The 25172-nt window shown below is 51.0% G+C and overlaps 1 protein-coding gene across 2 annotated transcripts in view; it reads left to right on the forward strand.

Moving 5' to 3' along the window:
• TLN1 (talin 1) overlaps positions 1-25172 on the forward strand; it is a 34494-nt gene that overhangs the window by 7191 nt on the left and 2131 nt on the right. For both annotated transcript variants that reach the window (XM_002819645.6, XM_054520941.2), the window contains 47 exons: positions 50-179; positions 285-437; positions 675-817; positions 930-1057; positions 2082-2142; positions 2783-2887; positions 3203-3358; positions 4095-4196; positions 4494-4570; positions 4784-4964; positions 5150-5263; positions 5376-5484; positions 5721-5929; positions 6093-6191; positions 7214-7381; positions 7556-7850; positions 8440-8606; positions 9829-9957; positions 10134-10250; positions 10324-10437; positions 10639-10773; positions 10931-11059; positions 11701-11803; positions 11956-12164; positions 12873-12992; positions 13205-13402; positions 13599-13738; positions 13911-14004; positions 14107-14196; positions 14310-14432; positions 16155-16298; positions 16744-16905; positions 17148-17288; positions 17383-17564; positions 17736-17868; positions 18086-18187; positions 18271-18441; positions 18526-18675; positions 18790-18891; positions 18971-19090; positions 19825-19971; positions 20142-20308; positions 20466-20649; positions 20740-20865; positions 20964-21080; positions 24258-24443; positions 24553-24660. In XM_002819645.6, coding sequence (XP_002819691.2) covers positions 50-179; positions 285-437; positions 675-817; positions 930-1057; positions 2082-2142; positions 2783-2887; positions 3203-3358; positions 4095-4196; positions 4494-4570; positions 4784-4964; positions 5150-5263; positions 5376-5484; positions 5721-5929; positions 6093-6191; positions 7214-7381; positions 7556-7850; positions 8440-8606; positions 9829-9957; positions 10134-10250; positions 10324-10437; positions 10639-10773; positions 10931-11059; positions 11701-11803; positions 11956-12164; positions 12873-12992; positions 13205-13402; positions 13599-13738; positions 13911-14004; positions 14107-14196; positions 14310-14432; positions 16155-16298; positions 16744-16905; positions 17148-17288; positions 17383-17564; positions 17736-17868; positions 18086-18187; positions 18271-18441; positions 18526-18675; positions 18790-18891; positions 18971-19090; positions 19825-19971; positions 20142-20308; positions 20466-20649; positions 20740-20865; positions 20964-21080; positions 24258-24443; positions 24553-24660 — 6540 coding nt within the window. The remainder of the gene's footprint in view (positions 1-49; positions 180-284; positions 438-674; positions 818-929; positions 1058-2081; positions 2143-2782; positions 2888-3202; positions 3359-4094; positions 4197-4493; positions 4571-4783; positions 4965-5149; positions 5264-5375; positions 5485-5720; positions 5930-6092; positions 6192-7213; positions 7382-7555; positions 7851-8439; positions 8607-9828; positions 9958-10133; positions 10251-10323; positions 10438-10638; positions 10774-10930; positions 11060-11700; positions 11804-11955; positions 12165-12872; positions 12993-13204; positions 13403-13598; positions 13739-13910; positions 14005-14106; positions 14197-14309; positions 14433-16154; positions 16299-16743; positions 16906-17147; positions 17289-17382; positions 17565-17735; positions 17869-18085; positions 18188-18270; positions 18442-18525; positions 18676-18789; positions 18892-18970; positions 19091-19824; positions 19972-20141; positions 20309-20465; positions 20650-20739; positions 20866-20963; positions 21081-24257; positions 24444-24552; positions 24661-25172) is intronic.

The raw sequence follows: 25172 nt of genomic DNA on the forward strand, positions 1-25172 counted from the left end.
ATACCCCTAGCTCAGAGTAGGCCCCTGTCTCTTCTTCCTGCCCCAACAGGACACTATGGAGTACAGGAAGAAACAGAGACCCCTGAAGATCCGTATGCTGGATGGAACTGTGAAGACGATCATGGTGGATGACTCTAAGACTGTCACTGACATGCTCATGACCATCTGTGCCCGCATTGGTAAGGGGCCCCAGTACAGCTGAAAGCCTGGGCCAGAAAGCCTCAACTCTTTCAAAAGGCATGGATGCAGTACCTGGGAAGCTAACAAGCCATCTCCTTCCCCAGGCATCACCAACCATGATGAATATTCATTGGTTCGAGAGCTGATGGAAGAGAAAAAGGAGGAAGTAACAGGGACCTTAAGAAAGGACAAGACATTGCTGCGAGATGAAAAGAAGATGGAGAAACTAAAGCAGAAATTGCACACAGATGATGAGTGTAAGCAGAACTAGGAAAAAGAGGGCTTTTGAAATGGGAAGGGTGGGAAGGGGCTTCAGCATCTGCTTCCGCCAGGCACTGTTTTACACCCTGAGGATACATCAGTGAGAAAACAAAGTCCTACACTCATGGAACTTACATTTAAGTGAGGGGAGGTAGGAAATGGAGAAATAAACAGAGACCAGAAAGCACAGGGGCCATGGGGGTTTGGCACTGAGGGGACTGTCTGTATCCCAGTGAACTGGCTGGACCATGGTCGGACACTGAGGGAGCAGGGTGTAGAGGAGCACGAGACACTGCTGCTGCGGAGGAAGTTCTTTTACTCAGACCAGAATGTGGATTCCCGGGACCCTGTACAGCTGAACCTCCTGTATGTGCAGGTATGCAGAGGACTTGACTGGGGTGGGGCAGGAATAGGGAGGGGTTGGAAGCACAGTGTGTGTGTCCCTGCACCCACACACAACACTCGCCTCCTTGCCCTGTGCTCTCCAGGCACGAGATGACATCCTGAATGGCTCCCACCCTGTCTCCTTTGACAAGGCCTGTGAGTTTGCTGGCTTCCAATGCCAGATCCAGTTTGGGCCCCACAATGAGCAGAAGCACAAGGCTGGATTCCTCGAGTGAGTGACCCACATCCTATACCCTGTCAGGGCCCAGGACTCCCTGCCGTTGTGACCCCAGTGGGCCTGTCTCCATTCCAAGCCTGCCCCCTCTATTTCTTCTTCCGAGGTACCAGGGTTTGACCAACATAGCTACCCTTTTAGTTGCCATCATCCATTGTCTCTTCTCTGCCTCTGGAATATGAATGTAGTTCAGTATCTCTGCCCCTACCTCCATCTCTGAAGCAAGCATGTCACTTTTTTTTGAGATTATCTGAAGAATTTTGCTGCAGTAGCCAGAGGGAAACAGGGTAAAATTTTCCCTATAGGGAACATGGGTTAAAAGTCTCACAAGCCTCATCTGCTGGTGTTTCTTGGAATGCAGAGTTTGCCATGGCTTTCTCAGCTTCTTAAGTGCATGGTCATCCTTCTAGAAAGCTCTTTCTCCTCTTGGTTCCCTGAAATGGTGCTCTAGACCCACTTTCCCTCAGGGACTGAGCCTCTAACTTAATTTTCCTCAGTCCCTTTCCCTGCAGGGAGAGACACAGGTCACATTAAGAATTCATACTGGCCGGGCTCGGTGGCTCACACCTGTAATCCCAGCACTTTGGGAGGCCGGGCGGGCAGATCACCTGAGGGCGGCAGTTCAAGACCAGCCTGACCAACATGGAGAAACCATGTATCTCTACTAAAAATACAAAATTAGCCAGGCGTGGTGGCACACCTATAATCCCAGCTACTCGGGAGGCTGAGGCAGGAGAATCGCTTGAACCTGGGAGGCGGAGGTTTTGGTGAGCTGAGATCGTGCCATTGCACTCCAGCCTGGGCAACAAGAGTGAAACTCCATCTCAAAAAAAAAAAAAGAGTTTACACTAAGTCACCTCTATTTCAGAAGATAATCTAGACTCTATTCCCACAGAGTCTTTTTTCTCCCCAAAGATAACACTGTCCTAGGTATTTCCTCATACCCCCAGGCCCACAGTTCATGGCCCACATGTCCCCTGATGCTGTCTACCACATGCTGACCCTCCCTTTTCTGGTGTAGCCTGAAGGACTTCCTGCCCAAGGAGTATGTGAAGCAGAAGGGAGAGCGTAAGATCTTCCAGGTGAATGTGGGTAGGGGAAAGTATTTGGGATGACCGTGGAGCTTTGCTGCTTAATCTTACTGACTAAATGGCCCCCCGCCTCCTCCCTGTCTCCCCTAACTTGGCTTTCACCCACCGGGCTGTTATCCCACCTCACGTTTGCCAAGAAAGCAGACAACTTGGGCTTTTAGTCTCAGCTCCATCCCTGCTTTTGCTGTGCAATTCAGTTCAATATTCTTGTATTCTTTTATTTACCTCTGATTTGGGATAACAGTACTTGCCCCATGTAGGATTGATAGGAGGATCAAATGAGGTAGCATAATCTGAAATTACTGTGAAAGAGTATAGTCTTTGTCAACTATAAGGTGTTACCCCCACTCTGAATACTCAGCCCAGAAGGCCTTCTCTTTGCCCTTCTACTTCCAAACTCTCTGTTCATATCTCCAGAATGTCTGCAAGTTCCTTGACTGTATCCCTTGACTCATCGCTTCTGCATAGCCCTTATCAGCCTCCATCCCGTTACCCTCTCGTTCTCATATCTTGCACTCCTCAACCTTTCCAGTGTCCCCATAATTCTCTCTCATTAGAGTTAGCATCCAACCTTAATTCCTTAGCTGTGATATGAAACTCTTTGCTAAAGTCTTCCCCATTTTATGCACAGGCACACAAGAATTGTGGGCAAATGAGTGAGATTGAGGCCAAGGTCCGCTACGTGAAGCTAGCCCGTTCTCTCAAGACTTACGGTGTCTCCTTCTTCCTGGTGAAGGTAGGTTATGGACCCTTTTCACTGCCCTCCTTGTTTCCCACTCTTGCCCTTTTCTGTCTCTGAAAGTCTCTGGCCTTGTCCTCAGTCATATTTCCCACCATTCCCTAAGATTCCCATTCTCTTCCTTGCTCTGACCTCATGAAAACCTGCCTGTCATCAGCCCTCCACCGCCACTTCCCTCCCTACCCTGCATTTTCCCTTGTCCATTAGCCCTCCGGGCCACCTCAACATCCCCTATGGCTGCAAGCTGATCTGATCATTCACCTCTCATTTGACCTTTGACCTGTAACACCAACACCAACCTCTGCCTCATAGGAAAAAATGAAAGGCAAGAACAAGCTAGTGCCCAGGCTTCTGGGCATCACCAAGGAGTGTGTGATGCGAGTGGATGAGAAGACCAAGGAAGTGATCCAAGAGTGGAACCTCACCAACATCAAACGCTGGGCTGCCTCTCCCAAAAGCTTCACCCTGGTGAGTCTGGGGACTCCAACAAGAAAGTGCTTTGGGAGTTTCATTAAAGGGGCAGCTGCAGAGGTTGCTTCCCTCTCTTGGGGTAAGTATACTGAGTATTACTCCAGAAAAAAAGGAGGTTAGAGTAGATGGAGAATCTTCCTCTGGGAGAGTGTGAGGCTTAAATGAAACGAGTGATGGACTTATTCTTTAAAATCAGCAGAACAAAAATCTCATCAGCAAGCTGAGATCACAGGAATTCTTGCGGGGGTGGTGAAAGGAAAAATGTGATAACCTCTCTGTTTCAGCAGCAGCTATATACAGTGAAGTTTTGACTTTATATTATAGGGTTATGAATTGAAAACTGATATCAACTTGATAAAGTACCCCCAATGACACAAATAGAAATTATAGGAAATGCTGTTTTTTCCCTTTTGGATACTACAGCCAACCTTAAAGTGTGGCCATTTAGTGCCAAATATTATATCCTCTCAATCTTATCATCAGAGTAAAAATAAGAGACTTCCTAAATGATATGTATTTGAATCTGTGTAGTGTAAAGGCCACTCCTCAGAAGTAAAAAAATTCCCTCCAAGGAGAAAATAAAGAGGAGGTTCAAGAAAGGTGGGCATCTTCCAAGAGGGCTGTTGCCACAGGAAGGCATCTCATCAGCTCAACCTTGGGCCTCCCGTCCTAGCCATTTCCATCCTGGATAGATTTGAGCTTTCCCACTGAGTCCCCCATCTTGTCACCCTAGGATTTTGGAGATTACCAAGATGGCTATTACTCAGTACAGACAACTGAAGGGGAGCAGATTGCACAGCTCATTGCTGGCTACATCGATATCATCCTGAAGAAGGTGAGCACTGCCTGCCCTAGCCTTCTCCTTATTGCCCCTTGCCCTTTCCACAAGCCAGTCCTTTAGAAATGGGCACTCAGATTGCTTGAACCTGGGAGGCGGAGGTTGCAATGAGCCAAGATCTTGCCTCTGCACTCCAGCCTGGGTGACAGAGCCCTTTCTTGTCAAAAAAAAAACAAAAAAGAAATGGACACTCAGCTTCTGGAAAATGGCTGGTTGCGGAAAGAAGAGGCTGCCTTTTCTCCACTTCCCTCTTCTTTAACTATCCCAACTCTTGTTCCTTTTCTCTTCCTACAGAAAAAAAGCAAGGATCACTTTGGGCTGGAAGGAGATGAGGAGTCTACTATGCTGGAGGACTCAGTGTCCCCCAAAAAGTACGAAGGGAGTTGGGCTGATCCCATTTCCCAGGGGTAGAGAAGGCAAGGCCTGACTCTAAGAACTCTTGGGAGGTGGGGAATCCTTAGAATGGTTCTTTAACTAGTTGCAGGCTGTAGTGAGACCTCACACACCTGCAAAGGTAGTGTAACCGGGTGGGAGGGGTAGAGATGAGGAGTCCTCTGTGAGCTCAGTAGTTCACCCCTCTACAGGTCAACAGTCCTGCAGCAGCAGTACAACCGGGTGGGGAAAGTGGAGCATGGCTCTGTGGCCCTGCCTGCCATCATGCGCTCTGGAGCCTCTGGTCCCGAGAATTTCCAGGTGGGCAGCATGCCCCCTGCCCAGCAGCAGATTACCAGCGGCCAGATGCACCGAGGACACATGCCTCCTCTGGTAAGTGTCCCACTTCCACCACGGTGCCAGGGCCCTTCTCTCACCCTCAGCTGGGCCGAGCCAGGAGTTAGGCAGTCTTTTCCTGGGTCCCTATTTGTATTCTCTCCCTAGCCCCTGGTTCTCTTTTACCTTCTCTTTTCTCCAAACGTCCATTCCAGTCCCTGTTTCTCCCCACTTGTCTTTAGACTTCTGCCCAGCAGGCACTCACTGGAACCATTAACTCCAGCATGCAGGCCGTGCAGGCTGCCCAGGCCACCCTGGATGACTTTGACACTCTGCCGCCTCTTGGCCAGGATGCTGTAAGTGTGGGATGGAGGAGAGGCCGGTGGTACTGAAGCTGAGACTCAAAGGGATAGGGATGAGGTGAACCAAACCAGGGCAGATCCTGAGGTATTTTCCTCTCTCTTTCAGGCCTCTAAGGCCTGGCGTAAAAACAAGATGGATGAATCAAAGCATGAGATCCACTCTCAGGTAGATGCCATCACAGCTGGTACTGCGTCTGTGGTGAACCTGACAGCAGGTAGGCCGGATGCTAGCTTCCGGGTGTGTGATGGGGAGATGGGGTGCAAGTGTGTGCAGGCATGCATGTGACTGGCTTCGTGTGTGACTGTGCCTTGACTCACTGTGGAAGGGACTGCGTGTGTGCGTCTTTCCGTGGACGTGTGTGTGACTAACTGGGTGTGGCTTTGCTCCTTCCCCAGCCCTTCGTCTGGCCTGCCCTGTCTCTCATGTTCCTCTTTCTCCTTTTCCCCTTAGGGGACCCTGCTGAGACAGACTATACCGCAGTGGGCTGTGCAGTCACCACAATCTCCTCCAACCTGACGGAAATGTCCCGTGGGGTGAAGCTGCTGGCTGCCTTGCTGGAGGATGAAGGCGGCAGTGGCCGGCCCCTGTTGCAGGCAGCAAAGGGCCTTGCGGGAGCAGTGTCAGAACTGCTGCGCAGTGCCCAACCAGCCAGTGCTGAGGTCAGGGGCCACAGGGTTGGGCTTGGGTGGAGACAGGGTTCAAGTCCAAGAAGAAGGGGCAATCCAAGCCACAGGATGGAAGCCTGGGTCCCGTGGGCCTGTGAGATGCACAGGCATGTGGGCAGGTATTGGGCAGCTTCTGACTGGTGTTCACTCTCCACAGCCCCGTCAGAACCTGCTGCAAGCAGCTGGGAACGTGGGCCAGGCCAGTGGGGAGCTGTTGCAACAAATTGGGGAAAGTGATACTGACCCCCACTTCCAGGTTGGTGACTTACCCAACCCCCCCAGAACCCCAGAATCTAGGAAGTAACTTCTGCTCCTGAATCCAGTTCCTAATCATGGCTTCTATGAATTGACCCCTAAAAACCAATCTGAACCTCTATTTCCAGGGGATGATACTAGTAACTTCTGATCTCTCTTTTAGGGGTTAGAATTCAGAACCCCTGAATCCAAACTTAACCTGCTAGTTTACTCTTCGCCCTCATTTATTCTTTAGCCCCTTGTCATCTTTTCTCTCTTCCCCGTACATAGACCTTGCCCCAACTTGACGACCCCCCACAATGCTGTAGACCATGCCACCCTGAGAATAGTGTTCCTCTAGCTCTCCCCCTTCCCACTCCATGCCAATTTCCTCAGCTGACTTTTCACCCTGGATTTCCCATGCAGATATGTGCATCCAGAGGGGCTGGGGTTCGGTCTCCCCTCGATTCCCCTACGGTAACAGCCTCTGGCCTGGGCCTTCCCAGCTTTGTCCTCTCTGAGCCGCATACACTCGTTTCTGTACTTCTCCCTCAGCCTCCTGGGGGAACAGAATTTGGTGGGAGATGAGGAGGCCTGGCGAAGGCAGGCTTTGGGAAATGGGATCAGGTAGGGTATAGTACAGGGACTTGCTCCCAAGACTCCAGGATGACCACTTCCAATCCAAGATCAAGAAGTGGAGTAAAGAAGCTGCGGGTGGAGGGATCCCAGGAGATACCTCCTACATCCTCTCCCCACCCCATTGTAACAGCGCCACCACATTCTCTCCCTGTCATCATCGAGTGTATCCGCCTCATGTGTGTCTCCATTTGGTGTAGGCTGTATTTCTTTTGGTGTGGGTTTGTTCCTCGGTGGTTCTGTCCTGCTGGGTGCTCAGAGCAGTGGCTCGGGGTAGGTTCTGGTTGCTTCTGCGTACACTCTCCTTTGATTGGATCAGTGGGAATAATGAAGCAGCTTACGCCTCTGAGAAGTGTCTGTGAATCCCAAGCCCAATCTCAGGTCATGCTAACTGCTATTTTCTCACAGGATGTGCTAATGCAGCTTGCCAAAGCTGTGGCAAGTGCTGCAGCTGCCCTGGTCCTCAAGGCCAAGAGTGTGGCCCAGCGGACAGAGGACTCGGGACTTCAGACCCAAGTTATTGCTGCAGCAACACAGTGTGCCCTGTCCACTTCCCAACTAGTGGCCTGTACTAAGGTGAGCCCCAAAGGTTGCTCTAGTCTGTGCTGAGGGGTAATACTACCACACACACGTGAGCCTTTCATTTTATTTCTTTGGCTCTGGAGGCCTCCTCACCCATCGCAGTTACTGCTATAAGCAGCACACTCTACCTCCTTTCCCTTGCGTCTCTGACATTCACTTTCCCTACAGGTGGTGGCACCTACAATCAGCTCACCTGTCTGCCAAGAGCAACTGGTGGAGGCTGGACGACTGGTAGCCAAAGCCGTGGAGAGCTGTGTGTCTGCCTCCCAGGCAGCTACAGAGGATGGGCAACTGTTGCGAGGGGTAGGAGCAGCAGCCACGGCTGTCACCCAGGCCCTAAATGAGCTGCTGCAGCATGTGAAAGCCCATGCCACAGGGGCCGGGCCTGCTGGCCGTTACGACCAGGCTACTGACACCATCCTAACCGTCACTGAGAACATCTTTAGCTCCATGGGTGATGCTGGTAAGACACGCACCCTCAGGAAAACAAAAAACCCTACCAGGGTTCCCTAAGCCCACTGGACATCATCCCCTTGCGGACCCAACCACTTTACCCCAAGGAACTCAGCACAGTGTGGGCTTGCCAGCCACACAACCATAGGCTCATCATTAAAGCTCTCTAATCCTCTGCTTCCCCTTCTGTAAAAGGAATATTAAGTCCTCTACCTTCCCTGGAGCATTTAAAGAATATAACAAAGTATGCACAAAAATAATATAGAAAGTGGCATGAAAGTGGTATAGCCTTCCCTACTATACCCCTGACCCCAAAAGCTTTCAGAGAGTGTCTCATCTTCTCAAGGCTACTGGCTGAAAATACCCATTGGAGACTGTCCTTCTCCCATAAGAACCCATTGGAGAATCTTTTTCTCCAAGATCCTAAACCCAGAAAAAATATAGCCCCAAAGAAATGATGCAAGAGCTTTTGCCAGTCTCTTTTTCTGTCCCTAAAGCCCCCATCTACCTTGTCTACACCACTTTTCCCCACCTTTGTCCCCACCCCTGACACCTCAGTGTCTCTGGCTTCCTCACCTGACTGTGCCCTGTGCTCTCAGGGGAGATGGTGCGACAGGCCCGCATCCTGGCCCAAGCCACATCTGACCTAGTCAATGCCATCAAGGCTGATGCTGAGGGGGAAAGTGATCTGGAGAACTCCCGCAAGCTCTTAAGTGCTGCCAAGATCCTAGCTGATGCCACAGCCAAGATGGTAGAGGCTGCCAAGGTACAAAGCCTTCTGTGCACACCCCCAGACTGGGCCCTAGAGGGAAGTAGAGCGGTCCAGATAGTCACCCTCATCTGATGGGGGAGACCCAGGAAAAGCAGAAAACACAAGAGGACAAATATATGAGCACTCAGGAAATGAATGAGCCCCAAGGCTGCAGGTGAGCCATGACCCAGGCTTTTTTTTTTTTAAGAGGTGGTCTCACTATGTTGCCCAGGCTGGTCTCAAACTCTTGGACTCAAGTGATCCTCCCACCTTGGCCTCCTGAAGTGTTGGGATTACAGGCGTGAGCCACCGCACCTGGCCTAAAATTATTTTTTAATTGACATAATTTTACATATTCATGAGGTACATAGTGACGTTTCAATACATATATAGTAGTCAGATCAGAGTAATTAACATGTCCATCATTTATCCAAATATTTATCATTTCTTTGTGTTGGGAACATTCAGTATCCTCTTCTTAGCTATTTGGAACTATATAATATATTAGTCTTAACTTTAGTCATCCTACAGTGGTGTAGAATGCTAGAACTTACTCCTATCTAGCTGTAATTTTGTGTCCTTTAATAAATCTCTCGCATTCCTCTGTAGTGGGCAACCAAATCCTTTTTCTTTAAGTCCCAGGTCTTAAGTCCAAGGCCTATTTTTACCTTCTTTGCTGCTACCCTGCCTGGGATTCCTCTCTGTCCTGGTCTCCCCTGTGAATACACATAGGCATTCAGTCTCTGGGGCCTCTGCTGCCAGCAGTACAGAGAAAGACAAGGCAGTAGGACACTGAGACACCAGCGTGCAGAGAACCATCAGAAAGAAGCCCAGACGATTCCTAGGCCCCCTGGGCTCTGGGGCTTTTCAGTTGGCAGGAGTAAGCAGGTCCCCTGCTTTGGTATTCCTGAGATGCCTGCTCTAAACTGAGTCCTCCTTTGTCCAGGAAGCCCTACTCACCTCACTCATGTGTGGTATTCCCCAAGGAGGGGAAGACAAAACAATTCCACCTTAAGAAAGGATTTCAGCATCCAGTGGGAATCCTAGCCCCCTGAGGTTTCCCATTGACCTTCATGAGTCAGCTCCTCTCAAAGGTGATTGCCTTTTGGTAGGGCTAGTTAGAGATGACTTCAGGAAAATACATGAACTTTAAACTGAGTCTAGAGGAGTGAGAGAGGAGCTTCTTTAGGATCCACAGGAGAGCTGGGTGATGACTGTCTTTCCACCTCTCCCGCAGGGAGCAGCCGCCCACCCTGACAGTGAGGAGCAGCAGCAGCGACTGCGGGAGGCAGCTGAGGGGCTGCGCATGGCCACCAATGCAGCTGCGCAAAATGCCATCAAGAAAAAGCTGGTGCAGCGCCTGGAGGTGAGGCTGGGAGTTTCACTAGGAGCAAGAGGGAGTGTGGGTGCTGTGGGAGGAATGAACTGAAAGGGAGGTGCGGAGAGTAAGTTAATACGTCTTTGGGGCATAACCTGGGCAAGGTAGGCCAGGACTGGGCATGGGAATCCATGGGCTTGGTCTGACTACTCTCGTCTTCACAGCATGCAGCCAAGCAGGCTGCAGCCTCAGCCACACAGACCATCGCTGCAGCTCAGCACGCAGCCTCTACCCCCAAGGCCTCTGCTGGCCCCCAGCCCCTGCTGGTGCAGAGCTGCAAGGTAAGACTCTAGGAAGCATGTGGGAGTGGGAAGAGGGAGACTTGTGCGTCTCTTATGACGTTTTCACTTACAGGCAGTGGCAGAGCAGATTCCACTGCTGGTGCAGGGCGTCCGAGGAAGCCAAGCCCAGCCTGACAGCCCCAGCGCTCAGCTTGCCCTCATTGCTGCCAGCCAGAGCTTCCTGCAGGCAAGGCTCCCCCTCTGCACTTCTCTGACCTTGACCTTCCCACCTTTCTAAGCTTCCATCTCCCACAGTTTGAATCTCTGCCAACAGCCTCTTTCCCAATACCAAGCCCCAGTGTTCCCTACATCCTGACCATCATCAGTCCTTGTACCCAAGCCCAGAGGGAGGATGGCACACTTCATCCACCTGCCTATTCCCCAACAGCCAGGTGGGAAGATGGTGGCAGCTGCAAAGGCCTCTGTGCCAACGATTCAGGACCAGGCTTCAGCCATGCAGCTGAGTCAGTGTGCCAAGAACCTGGGCACTGCGCTGGCTGAACTCCGGACGGCTGCCCAGAAGGTATGGAAGCTGGTTCTGGCTTTGGAAGATGAGGCTGGAGTCCTGTGATGAGAGGAAACCTGTGCAGAATAACCCGATACGCGGATAATTGTGTAATCAGAGGCATTGGTGAGACACAGCAGTACCTTCTACACCCAAAACCCCTTTCTTATCATAGGCTCAGGAAGCATGTGGACCTTTGGAGATGGATTCTGCACTGAGTGTGGTACAGAATCTAGAGAAAGATCTACAGGAAGTGAAGGCAGCGGCTCGAGATGGCAAGCTTAAACCCTTACCTGGGGAGACAGTAAGTATGTTTAAGACCTCATTCTTACTCAAATCCTAAAGTCTTCCTTCACCTCCGTGCCCCAGAGCTGCTCAAAACCTTTCCTTCCTTCCTTTTTCTTTCTTCCTCTTTCTCTTATTTTTTTTCTTCTTCCTTCCTTCCTTTCTTTCTCTCTTTCTCTTTCTCTCTCCTTCCTTCCTTTCTTCTCTTCCTTTCCTTTCCTTTCCTCTCCTCTTTCTTTTCTTTTCTCTTCCTTTCTTTTATTTATTTTTCTTTCTTGATGGAGTCTCGCTCTGTTACCTAAACTGTACTGCAGTTGTACAATCTCAGCTCACTGCAGCCTCCACCTCCTGGGTTCAAGCCATTCTCCTGCCTCAGCCTCCTGAGTAGCTGGGATTACAGGCATGCACCACCACGCCTGGCTAATTTTTGTATTTTTAGTAGAGATAGGATTTCGCCATATTGCCCAGGCTGGTCTTGAACTCCTGACCTCAGGTGATCCATCTGCCTCGGCCTCCCAACGTGCTAGGATTAGAGGTGTGAGCCATCGCACCCAACCCAAAACCTTTATTTAAATTGCCACCTGTCCCCAAATACCTTCTCAGGTTCCTTCTCCTCACCTTCTCTTTTCTCAAGCCCAATTCTTCCCCTTTCATCCTTAGATGGAAAAGTGTACCCAGGACCTCGGCAACAGCACCAAAGCCGTGAGCTCAGCCATCGCCCAGCTACTGGGAGAGGTTGCCCAGGGCAATGAGAATTATGCAGGTATGTGGGCAGAGAGCCAGGCATGGGGCATATTGTGAGGGAGGTAGGAAAATGGGAGCTGGATGAGGGATGGGACTGACAGAGGAAACCACTGGAATCAGGGCCTGGCAATGAAAGCACCTTCCCTTCCCTCTTTCTCCTCATCTCCCAAGGTATTGCAGCTCGGGATGTGGCAGGTGGGCTGCGTTCACTGGCCCAGGCCGCTAGGGGAGTCGCTGCACTGACGTCAGATCCTGCAGTGCAGGCCATTGTACTTGATACGGCCAGTGATGTGCTGGACAAGGCCAGCAGCCTCATTGAGGAGGCGAAAAAGGCAGCTGGCCATCCAGGGGACCCTGAGAGCCAGCAGCGGCTTGCCCAGGTCAGATATTGGGAAGGGGCCACTCCCTCTCCCCCAGGTTCATTCATAAGGCCCACCCTGATTGAGGCCAAAGCTTCTGAGCCTCATCCACACTGACGGAGTGATGTCTTCTCGGGTCTGCTCTTGAGAGCCCCTCTGTGGATTCCACCCTTATGTTCTCTTGGTCTTTTTTTTCTTTTTTTTTGAGACAGAGTTTCGCTCTTGTTACCCAGGCTGGAGTGCAATGGCACAATTTCGGTTCAGTGCAGTCTCCGCCTCCTGGGTTCAAGTGATTCTCCTGCCTCAGCCTCCCTAGCAGCTGGGACTACAGGCACGCGCCACCACACCCAGCTAATTTTTGTATTTTTTTTTAGTAGAGACAGGGCTTCACCATGTTGGCCAGGATGGTCTCGATCTCTTGACCCCGTGATCTGCCCGCCTCGGCCTCCCATAGTGCTGGCATTAGAGGCATGAGCCACTGTGCCCGGCCCTCTTGGTCTTGTAGAAGTGTCTCAATTGGATTCAGTCATGGGCCGAGCTAAACACCAAGTTTGGGAAAGTTTAATTACTGTCACTTGAAACCCTAACCTCAGCCTGTTCACCTACAACGCCCCCTTTCTTTTTTCACTTTCAGAGGCAGTAGAGCTAGTCATCTCCCATGTCGCGTGAATGGAGGTGATCTCTCAAATTCTTTTCACTTGGGCAACCCTGTCTCCTTTCTCACCCCAGGTGGCTAAAGCAGTGACCCAGGCTCTGAACCGCTGTGTCAGCTGCCTACCTGGCCAGCGCGATGTGGATAATGCCCTGAGGGCAGTTGGAGATGCCAGCAAGCGACTCCTGAGTGACTCGGTAGGAGGACGGTAGCGGGTGGGGGAATGTAGGAGTCAAAGAATGCCAGGCCTCTCCTTCCTCCCTCTCGGTTGTCCTTTGACCCTGACTTCCCAGATCTGTCCCCTTTCATTACTCCCAGGCTATGTGCCCACCTTTTCAGCCCTCCTTTACCAGACTTCTCCCTGCATCTTTCCCCACTCTTCTGTCTGACTTCCCCTCTCACCCTGCAGCTTCCTCCTAGCACTGGGACATTTCAAGAAGCTCAGAGCCGGTTGAATGAAGCTGCTGCTGGGCTGAATCAGGCAGCCACAGAACTGGTGCAGGCCTCTCGGGGAACCCCTCAGGACCTGGCTCGAGCCTCAGGCCGATTTGGACAGGACTTCAGCACCTTCCTGGAAGCTGGTGTGGAGATGGCAGGCCAGGCTCCGGTATGAAGAGGCAGAGGGTCTGGTTGAATGGTTCCCACTAAGGGTTAGATAGGAGGCAGCTGGGTGACCAGTCCTGACTTGCTCCTGGCTCCCTTGCCTCCCCAGTCTCTAGCACTACTTGAGTGTCTGGGAAAGAAGATCCCTTTTAGAGACAGATAAGGACAGGACAATGCATTGACCTTGTCACCTTCAACAGAGCCAGGAGGACCAAGCCCAAGTTGTGTCCAACTTGAAGGGCATCTCCATGTCTTCAAGCAAACTTCTTCTGGCTGCCAAGGCCCTGTCCACGGACCCTGCTGCCCCTAACCTCAAGAGTCAGCTGGCTGCAGCTGCCAGGTAAGTAGTTGCTGAGAAGCCCAGCCCTGGACTGTGTGAGAGAGACTGGGGAGCAGGCAGTTCATGAAAGCTTCCTGACTTAGGAGTGGCTATAGGCAAAAGATAAATACTTACATAGGACCCAGGAATGATGACCTATTCACCGATTCACTCAACTTCCTGTCACTTCTAGGGCAGTAACTGACAGCATCAATCAGCTCATCACTATGTGCACCCAGCAGGCACCCGGCCAGAAGGAGTGTGATAACGCCCTGCGGGAATTGGAGGTAGGCACATGGCAGGCTGATGGCATTGAGATTGAGGGAAGTGTTCTGGTTTTGGGCTTGAGGGAGGTGTCTTGGATCTCACTTTGCCCTCCCCCTACACAGACGGTCCGGGAACTCCTGGAGAACCCAGTCCAGCCCATCAATGACATGTCCTACTTTGGTTGCCTGGACAGTGTAATGGAGAACTCAAAGGTCAGCACAGCCAGGAACTCAGAGGAGAGAGAGCAGTAGGATGGAGCTAACCAGATGCCGCCCTGGGGTTCTGAGGACATGCTCTGACTCCCCTGATGTCCTCTGTTCCTCAGGTGCTGGGCGAGGCCATGACTGGCATCTCCCAAAATGCCAAGAATGGAAACCTGCCAGAGTTTGGAGATGCCATTTCCACAGCCTCAAAGGCACTTTGTGGCTTCACCGAGGCAGCTGCACAGGTTATTTTCCTGAGATGGGTTCTTTGAATGGCCCCTACTTTCTTTACCCTGTCTCCTCTCAGCCTGACATACCTGTAGATAAATCAAGAAGTTTATGTTTGCAAAGCCATCTCTATGGAATCTGGGTTATCCTCCTCCTGAAGTGGAGACACTTGTCAGCAATTACTGAACACCAACAGTTCTGATTGCTGTAATTCCTGAACCCTGGTACTTTGGTTAGGATTACACTGCCCAACCATGAGGCCTTTTCCAGCTGGCTTTCTCAAAATGTACTAATTAGCTTATACAAACCATTTTTTCTTGTTATTACTACTTTCTTTTTTTTTCTTTTGAGACAGAGTTTCGCTCTGTCGCCCAGGCTGAAGTGCAATGGCGTGATCTCGGCTCACGGCAAGCTCCGCCTCCCAGGTTCACGCTAGTCTCCTGCCTCAGCCTTCCTAGTAGCTGGGACTACAGGCGCTCACCACTACACCCGGCTAATTTTTTATATTTTTGGTTTCACCATGTTAGCCAGGATGGTCTCGATATCCTGACTCGTGATCCACCTGCCTCGGCCTCCCAAAGTGCTGGGATTATAGGCGTGAGCCCCCGCGCCCGGCCTGTAATCACTACTTTCTTAAAATAGTACTAGTGACAAAATTTCCAGTTATTTGAGTCATCACTTAACTTTGCCTTTTTGCACATTATCAAGTATAAAACTACCAATTAGCTGTAAAGTATTTTGCTTTAGTATATGAATCCTTAAAACAAACTGGCATGAGAGTTCGCTTCAGACTGTTTTCCCTGAAAGCCTACCATCCTAGCCCTCCATCTCCACCACCTTCCTGTGCCCTGTCAGAATGGGTGCCTTACTCTAGGTGGCTTGTTTTTGTTTTTTTGTTTTTTGTTTTTTTGGTTTTTTGTTTGTTTTTTGAGACGGAGTCTCGATCTGTCGCCAGGCTAGAGTACAGAGGCGCAATCTCGGCTCACTGCAACCTCCGCCTCCTGGGTTCAAGTGATTCTCCTGCCTCAGCCTCCCGAGTAGCTTGGACTACAGGCGCCTGCCACCACACCCGCCTAATTTTTGTATTTTTAGTGGAGACAGGGTTTCACTAAACCTTTTTGTTGTTTGTTTGGTTTTTTCCCCCCAACTTCTGAAAATGCATAGAGGAAAAAGCAAAGCTACTGTGTATTGATTGAAGTATGAATCAAACATTAGGATGTTCTTTCCATCATAAAAATGGCTTTTTAACCCCTCCCTTCCCTTTCCAAATATCTGATGCATGGAGGTGCTGTAAATGTGAATTAGCCTAATAACCTTCATCAGTTTTGAACTGTCTTTAAAGGAGGCTTTGCTTGTGTGCACAAAGGTGTGTGTTTGTATATGGCTCTCAAACTTTTTACTGCTACTTACAGTAAGCCATACTTTTCACTCTAAGACCCAACATACACAAACATATCTAAATAGAGATTTGATAAAAACCCTTGCTATGTAGTTTTCCTTTTTATCAACTTTTTTAAATCTTCTGAAATGCTTGAATATACTTAATGAAAACAGGAGAGTATTTTTTTTCTTCTTTATAGTGTAACCATAGTTTGCTAATGTATCTCCACTCATGGAGAACTCTGGAAAATAAGCCCTGTTCTCTAAACTTACCTCTGCTCTCTTTTGTCCCTACTATCACTATTCATTTCCCACCTGCAATCTTTATTCCTTACCCCCACCCCCTTTTCTCTTCCCAGGCTGCATATCTGGTTGGTGTCTCTGACCCCAATAGCCAAGCTGGACAGCAAGGGCTAGTGGAGCCCACACAGTTTGCCCGTGCAAACCAGGCAATTCAGATGGCCTGCCAGAGTTTGGGAGAGCCTGGCTGTACCCAGGCCCAGGTAACTCAAGGGAACATTGACCACAGGCAAGTCTGGGAAAGGGCAGAGCGACCCCGTGGAGTAGAGGGAGGTGAGGCATGTGGGAAAGAGGGCAGGGACCCATCTCTGGCCTTGCACACACAGCTTCTCTTTGGGTAACTGGCTTTTTCTGCCATGGGTCTCATCATTTTTCAGTTACTGCTAAATTCACAACTTCTCTGTAGATGTTCGAGCTTACTCTCCCACCTGCCCTCTTACGGTTTCTCCATTAGTATGTCTTTCCTCTGCCATGCCCAGTTCATCTTTGGGTGTCTCTGTCTCCTAGATCTTGACTTTTCAGGTGACTCTGTTATTCCTGTTTTGACTCCTCAGGGTATTGCTCTCCATCCCCTGACCCTAAAATGGCTCCTCCTTGGGTATGTACCCCTTCCTGCCCTCATCGTGGCTCTTCCATGTGTCTCCTCAGGTGCTCTCCGCAGCCACCATTGTGGCTAAACACACCTCTGCACTGTGTAACAGCTGTCGCCTGGCCTCTGCCCGTACCACCAATCCTACCGCCAAGCGCCAGTTTGTACAGTCAGCCAAGGAGGTGGCCAACAGCACAGCGAATCTTGTCAAGACCATCAAGGTTCCCATTGCTTGAATTCCCAGCCTCTCCCTGACCTGTCCTATCTTCTCTCCCGAGTCCCCCAGTTATTCTCTGAGGCCTTCTACCAAATCCCCTCTGCCTGAGCCCAAGCTCTTTCTGTTCAGACTGACCACCTAGCCTCTCCCCAAATCCTGTAAGTCCCGGGAAGGAGACCTGGACTTCACTGCCTATACTCCCTATGACTGCATCCCAAGTCTTGAGAGCCTCTCCGTCACTTCTAGGCGCTAGATGGGGCCTTCACAGAGGAGAACCGTGCCCAGTGCCGAGCAGCAACAGCCCCTCTGCTGGAGGCTGTGGACAATCTGAGTGCCTTTGCGTCCAACCCTGAGTTCTCCAGCATTCCTGCCCAGATCAGCCCTGAGGTGAGGCGATGTGAAGGGGGAACTGACGGGCCAGCTTATCACCTCATCTTCCAGGGACTCCTGAGACTTACCTTCCTGCCTCCCCTCTCCCCAGGGTCGGGCTGCCATGGAGCCCATTGTGATCTCTGCCAAGACAATGTTAGAGAGTGCCGGGGGACTCATCCAGACAGCCCGGGCCCTCGCAGTCAATCCCCGGGACCCCCCAAGCTGGTCAGTGCTGGCCGGCCACTCCCGTACTGTCTCAGACTCCATCAAGAAGCTAATTACAAGCATGAGGTACTGAGGGGTGGAGAACCAGTGTGGATGGGGGGCATACATTGTGGCGGAATGGAGGATGGGCACTTAAGTGCAATTAGATGGGATGGTGTTGGGAGGATACAGGGGAAGGATAGGCTGGCCTTGCACTAGGGGATGTTCTTGGTGTTGGAGCCCGTGATGTGTCCGCAGGGACAAGGCTCCAGGGCAGCTGGAGTGTGAAACGGCCATTGCAGCTCTGAACAGTTGTCTACGGGACCTAGACCAGGCTTCCCTCGCTGCAGTCAGCCAGCAGCTTGCTCCCCGTGAGGGAATCTCTCAAGAGGTGAGGGGGAGAGGGTTATATGGAAAGATGTGTCTAGGAAGAGAAATGTCAGGCTCAAAGAAGCTGGGGGATCACGGAGTGGCTTCTTAGGGACATCAAAGGGCTGGGATGTGCCAGGGAGGGTTCGGGTATTCGGTATGGACAGAAGAGCAGTTCTGTGTAGCCAGAGGGTCCTATTGCAGGTCACCATCAGGGCTAATGTCCACTTCCTCCCCAGGCCTTGCACACTCAGATGCTCACTGCAGTACAAGAGATCTCCCATCTCATTGAGCCGCTGGCCAATGCTGCCCGGGCTGAAGCCTCCCAGCTGGGACACAAGGTACCTATGGAGACTCATGGGAAGTCCCAGGGAGTAGGGTGAGAGAGAGGGGACCTGACCCCTAGTCCAACCCCTTGCCTCAGGTGTCCCAGATGGCCCAGTACTTTGAGCCGCTCACCCTGGCTGCAGTGGGTGCTGCCTCCAAGACCCTGAGCCACCCGCAGCAGATGGCACTCCTGGACCAGACTAAAACATTGGCAGAGTCTGCCCTGCAGTTGCTATACACTGCCAAGGAGGCTGGTGGTAACCCAAAGGTATTGAGGGTTGGGAGGAAGGAGCTGTTACTAGCAAGAGGCTGGAGAAACAGGAACAACGGAGCTCCTCTCCTCTCCCCACAGCAAGCAGCTCACACCCAGGAAGCCCTGGAGGAGGCTGTGCAGATGATGACAGAGGCCGTAGAGGACCTGACAACAACCCTCAACGAGGCAGCCAGTGCTGCTGGGGTCGTGGGTGGCATGGTGGACTCCATCACCCAGGCCATCAACCAGGTTAGAGTCTTGGGGTGCCTGTGGACACTGAGGCTACCTACCCTGGGCCAGAGCCTCCAAGCACAGTGGCAGAGACCCTAACAGTCTTTCCCTTTCCCTATCCTCCCCTCTCAGCTAGATGAAGGACCAATGGGTGAACCAGAAGGTTCCTTTGTGGATTACCAGACAACTATGGTGCGGACAGCCAAGGCCATTGCAGTGACCGTTCAGGAGATGGTGAGTTTGGGCGAGTCCCAGAGGACTGCCCTCCGAGAGCTGACTTTGGATATAACCTCACTCCTTCCATTATCACCAGGTTACCAAGTCAAACACCAGCCCGGAGGAGCTGGGCCCTCTTGCTAACCAGCTGACCAGTGACTATGGCCGTCTGGCCTCGGAGGCCAAGCCTGCAGCGGTGGCTGCTGAAAATGAAGAGGTGAACGTGGAGGCAACTCTGCCCTGCCCCCTGCCCCTTGTTCCTGATGTGTCAGTGTCTAGGGCTGTCCCACCCCCACCCTCTCTGGTCTTTCATAGAAAGGGGAACAGCCTCAGGGCCACTCTGCTGAAGACTAGTGAGGCTCTGGGTAGGGACAGAGGATCAAAGCCTTCAGTCACAGGTACAAAGGAAACAGCTCAGAATCTGGAGCCTTCCCGGGCATGCCTCTCTGGCTTCTGCCCACCCTCATCTGGGCCTACAGCTGCTTCTCTGCTGTGCTGCCAGTCCATGTTCTTGGTCTTTCTTGTTGCAAACTCATGAAGCTCTTCCTTACCTAAGCCTCTAGCTTTCCAAGAAAGCAAGTAATTGGATCTTAGCAGGACACATGTAATCACCATCCTTAAAACCCTCCATAACCCCATATAGGCCACATGGTAATCCACGGCCCTCTGATTCCAACACTCAAGCATAAAGGGCTCCTCCCCTTCTCCCCACTGTGCTTAACACAATCCTCACCACTTAGTGCCTGCGTGCTTCTATTTTCCATGTGTAGGAGGTGACCTTCTGTCTAAAGGATATGAAACCGGAAACGTCCTTGTGCTGGGAACCTTCTCTCTCTGCTTCTTTAGTCTACAATGCATGTTTTTTCTATGTCCTTAGTGACTTTTCCAAGCACAGTGGAGGTACCCTGAGTGCCCCTTGTAAAATCCATCTCTCTTTCCCTTGGCTCACAGATAGGTTCCCATATCAAACACCGGGTACAGGAGCTGGGCCATGGCTGTGCCGCTCTGGTCACCAAGGCAGGCGCCCTGCAGTGCAGCCCCAGTGATGCCTACACCAAGAAGGAGCTCATAGAGTGTGCCCGGAGAGTCTCTGAGAAGGTGACGGTGCTCATCCCTGCAGATGGTGGGACTGCCTCCAAACTCTGTAGCCTTTGCCATCCTCCTCCAGCCCTCTCAGCCCTCTCCTCTTGTCACTTCTCCCAGGCATGGGCAACCTTTCCATTTCACATGGCACCTTGCACAGTCACCATGTGACTTTCCCTACCCAGGTCTCCCACGTCCTGGCTGCGCTCCAGGCTGGGAATCGTGGCACCCAGGCCTGCATCACAGCAGCCAGCGCTGTGTCTGGTATTATTGCTGACCTCGACACCACCATCATGTTCGCCACTGCTGGCACGCTCAATCGCGAGGGTACTGAAACTTTCGCTGACCACCGGTAAGACAGGAACTGGGCCTAAGGGAGGCAGACCAGTCGGGGCACGGGGCTGGAAGAGGCAGGATAGCATTCGCTGGAATGGGGAAGACCTGGACCAGGCACCTTGGACAGGCTGGAGTGGGTAGGGGAGATCTGACTAAGCTGGGCCCTCCCTCAGGGAGGGCATCCTGAAGACTGCGAAGGTGCTGGTGGAGGACACCAAAGTCCTGGTGCAAAACGCAGCTGGGAGCCAGGAGAAGTTGGCGCAGGCTGCCCAGTCCTCCGTGGCGACCATCACCCGCCTCGCTGATGTGGTCAAGCTGGGTGCAGCCAGCCTGGGAGCTGAGGACCCTGAGACCCAGGTAGTGACCTGATGCCCCTAATTCCGGCTGGAACCACTTCCTGTCCCGCTTCTTCCTCCCATAGACCAGAGCCAACACTCTCCCACACAGGTGGTACTAATCAACGCGGTGAAAGATGTAGCCAAGGCCCTGGGAGACCTCATCAGTGCAACGAAGGCTGCAGCTGGCAAAGTTGGAGATGACCCTGCTGTGTGGCAGCTAAAGAACTCTGCCAAGGTTGGAGAGAATGAGAGCAACATCAGGAGGGGCACTGGATTAACATACTTCCTCCTGTTCCTTAAAATCATTCCTCTTCACTCCTCTGATACCTCCAGGTAATGGTGACCAATGTGACATCATTGCTTAAAACAGTAAAAGCCGTGGAAGATGAGGCCACCAAAGGCACTCGGGCCCTGGAGGCAACCACAGAACACATACGGCAGGAACTGGCGGTGAGTGAGAGTCTGGGGCATCAGGGACTAGGGTCAGAGAGAGGGATCCTGAAAGCCTGTGAACCTGTGCCACGCGTATACTCACAGATGGAGTCAAACACAGTCTTCTCTCTCATCTCTCTGTCGCCAGACTTTTTTTGTTTTTGTTTTTTTTGAGAAGGGTCTTGCTCTGTAGCCATCCTCCTCCAGCCTTCTCAGCCCTCTCCTCTTGTCACTTCTCCCAGGTATGGGTGACCTTTCCATTTCACATGGCATCTTCCTCAGTCACCATGTGACTTCCCCTACCCCGGGTCTCCCACACCCTCCTTCTGGAGTGCAGTGGCGTGATCTCAGCTCATTACAACCTCCACCTCCCAGGTTCAAGCGATTCTCATGCCTCAGCCTCCTGAGTCACTGGGAATACAGGTGCATACCATGCTGGCTAGTTTTTGTATTTTTAGTAGAGATGGGGTTTCACCATGTTGACCAGGCTGGTCTCGAACTCCTGGCCTCAAGTGATCCACCCACCTTGGCCTCCCAAAGTGCTGGGATTACACGCATGAGCCACTGTGCCAGTGAGCTACATTCATGTCTGTCCCCTACCCACTTGTTTATTCCTTAGCATTTGACAACTGTCTTTTTTCACCATCCTCCCACTTTCTCCAGTCACTAGTGGCCTCTTCTTAGTTGCTACATTCAGTGGCCACTTCTTGGCCTTCATCTTCTTTGAATATTTCCAAAGCATCTGACTCTGTTAACAAGCCTCTCTTTGAAATTCTTTCTTCTGCTGGGCACGGTGGCTCACGCCAGCACTTTGGGAGGCCAGCAGGTGTAATCCCAGCACTTTGGGAGGCCAAGGCGGGTGGATCACAAGGTCAGGAGTTCGAGACCAGCCTGGCCAATATGGTGAAATCCCCATCTCCACTAACAATAGAAAAATTAGCTGGGCGTGGTGGCATGCGCCTGTACTCCCAGCTGCTTGGGAGGCTAAGGCAGGAGAATCGCTGGAACCCGGGAGGCAGAGGTTGCAGTGAGCCAAGATGGCGCCACTGCACTCCAGCCTGGGTGACAGAGTGAGACTCCATCTCAAAAGAAAAAAAAAAAAGAAATTCTTTCTTCCCTTGGCCTAGATACTGGCTTTTCTCTTGTTTCTCAAACATCATTGAATCACCTTTAACCTAGTAAATATAGAGGCCTTCCCAGGGTTGTACAAATAGCCTTCCTTCTCTCTTCTCTTCTTTGGCAAGTTTAACCACTTTCATTATTATTCTGTAAGAAGCAGACATCCAGTTCTGAGTTGAGTTATTTTCAGCTGCCTGTTTGACATCACCACCTAGATGCAGTGTCTCCGAACTATGACATGGTCCTCCTAATGGTGGGAACACCCTTGCAGTCATGAAGATTCCACCTCAGTCATCTCTGACTTCACCATCTTAGCCACCATATCCAGGCTGTTGCCACGTCCTTTCATCCCTCCTCCCTGGTCCCCTGTCCACACTCTGGTTCACACTTCCATACTCTCCCACACTTTGGCTGTGGCACAGTTTTCTCCCTCGTCTCCCTGCTTCCGGTCCCTGCCACTCCCCTCTCTCCCTACTCATCTTTCTAATTTCTGAATTCATCTTTCTAAGGTTCTGTTTTCACCTTTACTTGAAGATGTCCAAGTTGGAACTCTTGACTTTCTGCCTCCCATACCTGGTCCTTTCCTGGTCTTCCCCCATCTCAGTAAATGGCACCTTTTAGTAACTCAGTTCCTAAAGCCAGAAACCCAGCTTCAATATATTAGACTTCTCTCTTTCTCTCATTCCTCATATCTAAGTTTTGTTAGTGCCCCTTCCAAATACAGCTCATTTTTTCTTTTTATCTCCTACCACTACCACATTATCCAAACCATCATCAGTCCTTAACTGGATTTATGCAGTAGTCTCTATCCAATCACCATGCTTCAACACTTGCCCCCTCCAATCCTTTGTACACAGTAGCTAAAATTATGTTTTTAAAATATAAATTAGAGTCTGGACATGGTGGATGATGCCTGTAAAATCCCAGTGCTTTGGAAGACTGAGATGGGAGGATCACTTGAGTGAGTTCAAGACTAGTCTGGACAACACAGCAAGATCCTGTCTCTACAATAAATTTAAAGATTAGCTAGGCAAGGTGGCCCACGCCTGTCCCAGTTACTCATGAATCTGAAGGCAGGAGGATCCCTTGAGCCCAGGGATTCAAGGCTGCAGTGAACTATGATCACTCCAGTGCACTCCAGCCTGGGTGACAGAGCAAGTAATATATATATATTAGACTATATATATACTTAAAACCCATTAGTGATGGCTCTGCTTGCTTCTCCAGTCTCATCCTACTCTCCTCCTTTCTGTGCCCCATCCCCCTGCACCATCAGTTCTGAGAACATGCCAAGCTCTTATCTGCTGCAGGCTCTTCCACTCACTTCTCTCCAGCTTTTTGAACACTGTGCTCCTTCCAGTTCATCAGGCTTCAGCCTCAGTGTCACCTCCTCAGAGAGCCCTTCCCTGACCACCTATCTGAAGTAGTTCTCATCACAGCACTGTCTTTATTCTCTCATAATCCAAATCACAGTCCTCAGTTTTACTGCGTGTTTATTTATTTATTACCCATGTCCAAAACCAGAATGTAAGCTCCCTGAGAACAGGGAGCATCCCTAGCCCCTTGCATAGAATCTGCCACCTAGCTGATCTTTAATAAATGTTTGCAGATTGAACCCATACATCAAAATATTTTATGACTTTCACATATTATGTAAAATTCCAAGTTCCTCGGTGTGATATTCAAGGCCCCAATAACCTTTTCTTCACCATTCCTATATTCCAGAACATTCCTTGATACTTTCCCACGTGACATCTTTGTTGTTCATGTCCTACCATTTACCTAAAATGCTCTCCTATCATCTGTATATCTTTTATGGCCCAGCTCTGCCTCTCACCCCTTCAAGGCTTTTCTCTATTTTGGGAATGAAAACCCAGCCAAAAGCCACTTTTGTAATTACTTTTGTGATTTCAAACAAACTCCTCAGTTGCTTCAGTCAAAAACGATAACCAACTGCCTTCTGTTACATTCACTGTGATGTGTGAATGTCTGCACCAAATCACATGCACACAGAGTTCTACACTGTCTCATAGTCTCAGCCACTGTAAAATCTTTCTTCTTCTTCTGCCCCCACAGGTTTTCTGTTCCCCAGAGCCACCTGCTAAGACCTCTACCCCAGAAGACTTCATCCGAATGACCAAGGGTATCACCATGGCAACAGCCAAGGCCGTTGCTGCTGGCAATTCCTGTCGCCAGGAAGATGTCATTGCCACAGCCAATCTGAGCCGCCGTGCTATTGCAGATATGCTTCGGGCTTGCAAGGTAGAAATCCTTGAGGCATTTCCGTGAGGCAGCTTTGGGGCAGAACATAGTGGGAGAGAAACTGTAGGGATCCGCAGGGACTAAAGCTAACATATTACTCTGGGGACAGGAAGCAGCTTACCACCCAGAAGTGGCCCCCGATGTGCGGCTTCGAGCCCTGCACTATGGCCGGGAATGTGCCAATGGCTACCTGGAACTGCTGGACCATGTACTGCTGGTAAGGGAGGGCGTTGCTTGTTCCTCATACCAGCCTCTCTGAATACACAGCCCTCTTCCTGCAGGCCTCACACCCTGCTGTCTGTTTTGCTCAGATCTCCTCCCTACCCCACCCTCTGTTTCTCAAATCTGTTCTCCTTTCCAAGTCTCCCTTTCTCCCAGGCCCTATCCTTCTTATCATCTTTGGTTCTCCCAGTCACCTCTTCCTCTTCCTTTTTTTCTTTTCTCCTCCCTTCCCACCTGACCACCCCCTTCTCTACTTCCGTCGTCTCCTCTTGCATCTCATCATTCTCCTTGCTCCTTGTCAGCCGGTGAGTGACACAGCCCCACTGTCTCTATCACGTGTGAGGTGTGATGCATGATGTGTGCTTGGATGGGCAGCGTGGAATTTGAGGGCTGTGGTGTGGAGTGCTCTAGGGATAGGGGTGAGGGAACCATGGTCTGCCCTATTTCGTAGATCAGGATAGACCCTAAGATGTGATGCTCTTTGTCCCCTGCCCGCTTCTTGCCCAG

This window comes from Pongo abelii, chromosome 13 (genome assembly GCF_028885655.2).
Source record: "Pongo abelii isolate AG06213 chromosome 13, NHGRI_mPonAbe1-v2.0_pri, whole genome shotgun sequence".
In the NCBI taxonomy this organism is placed as follows: Eukaryota; Metazoa; Chordata; class Mammalia; order Primates; family Hominidae; genus Pongo; species Pongo abelii.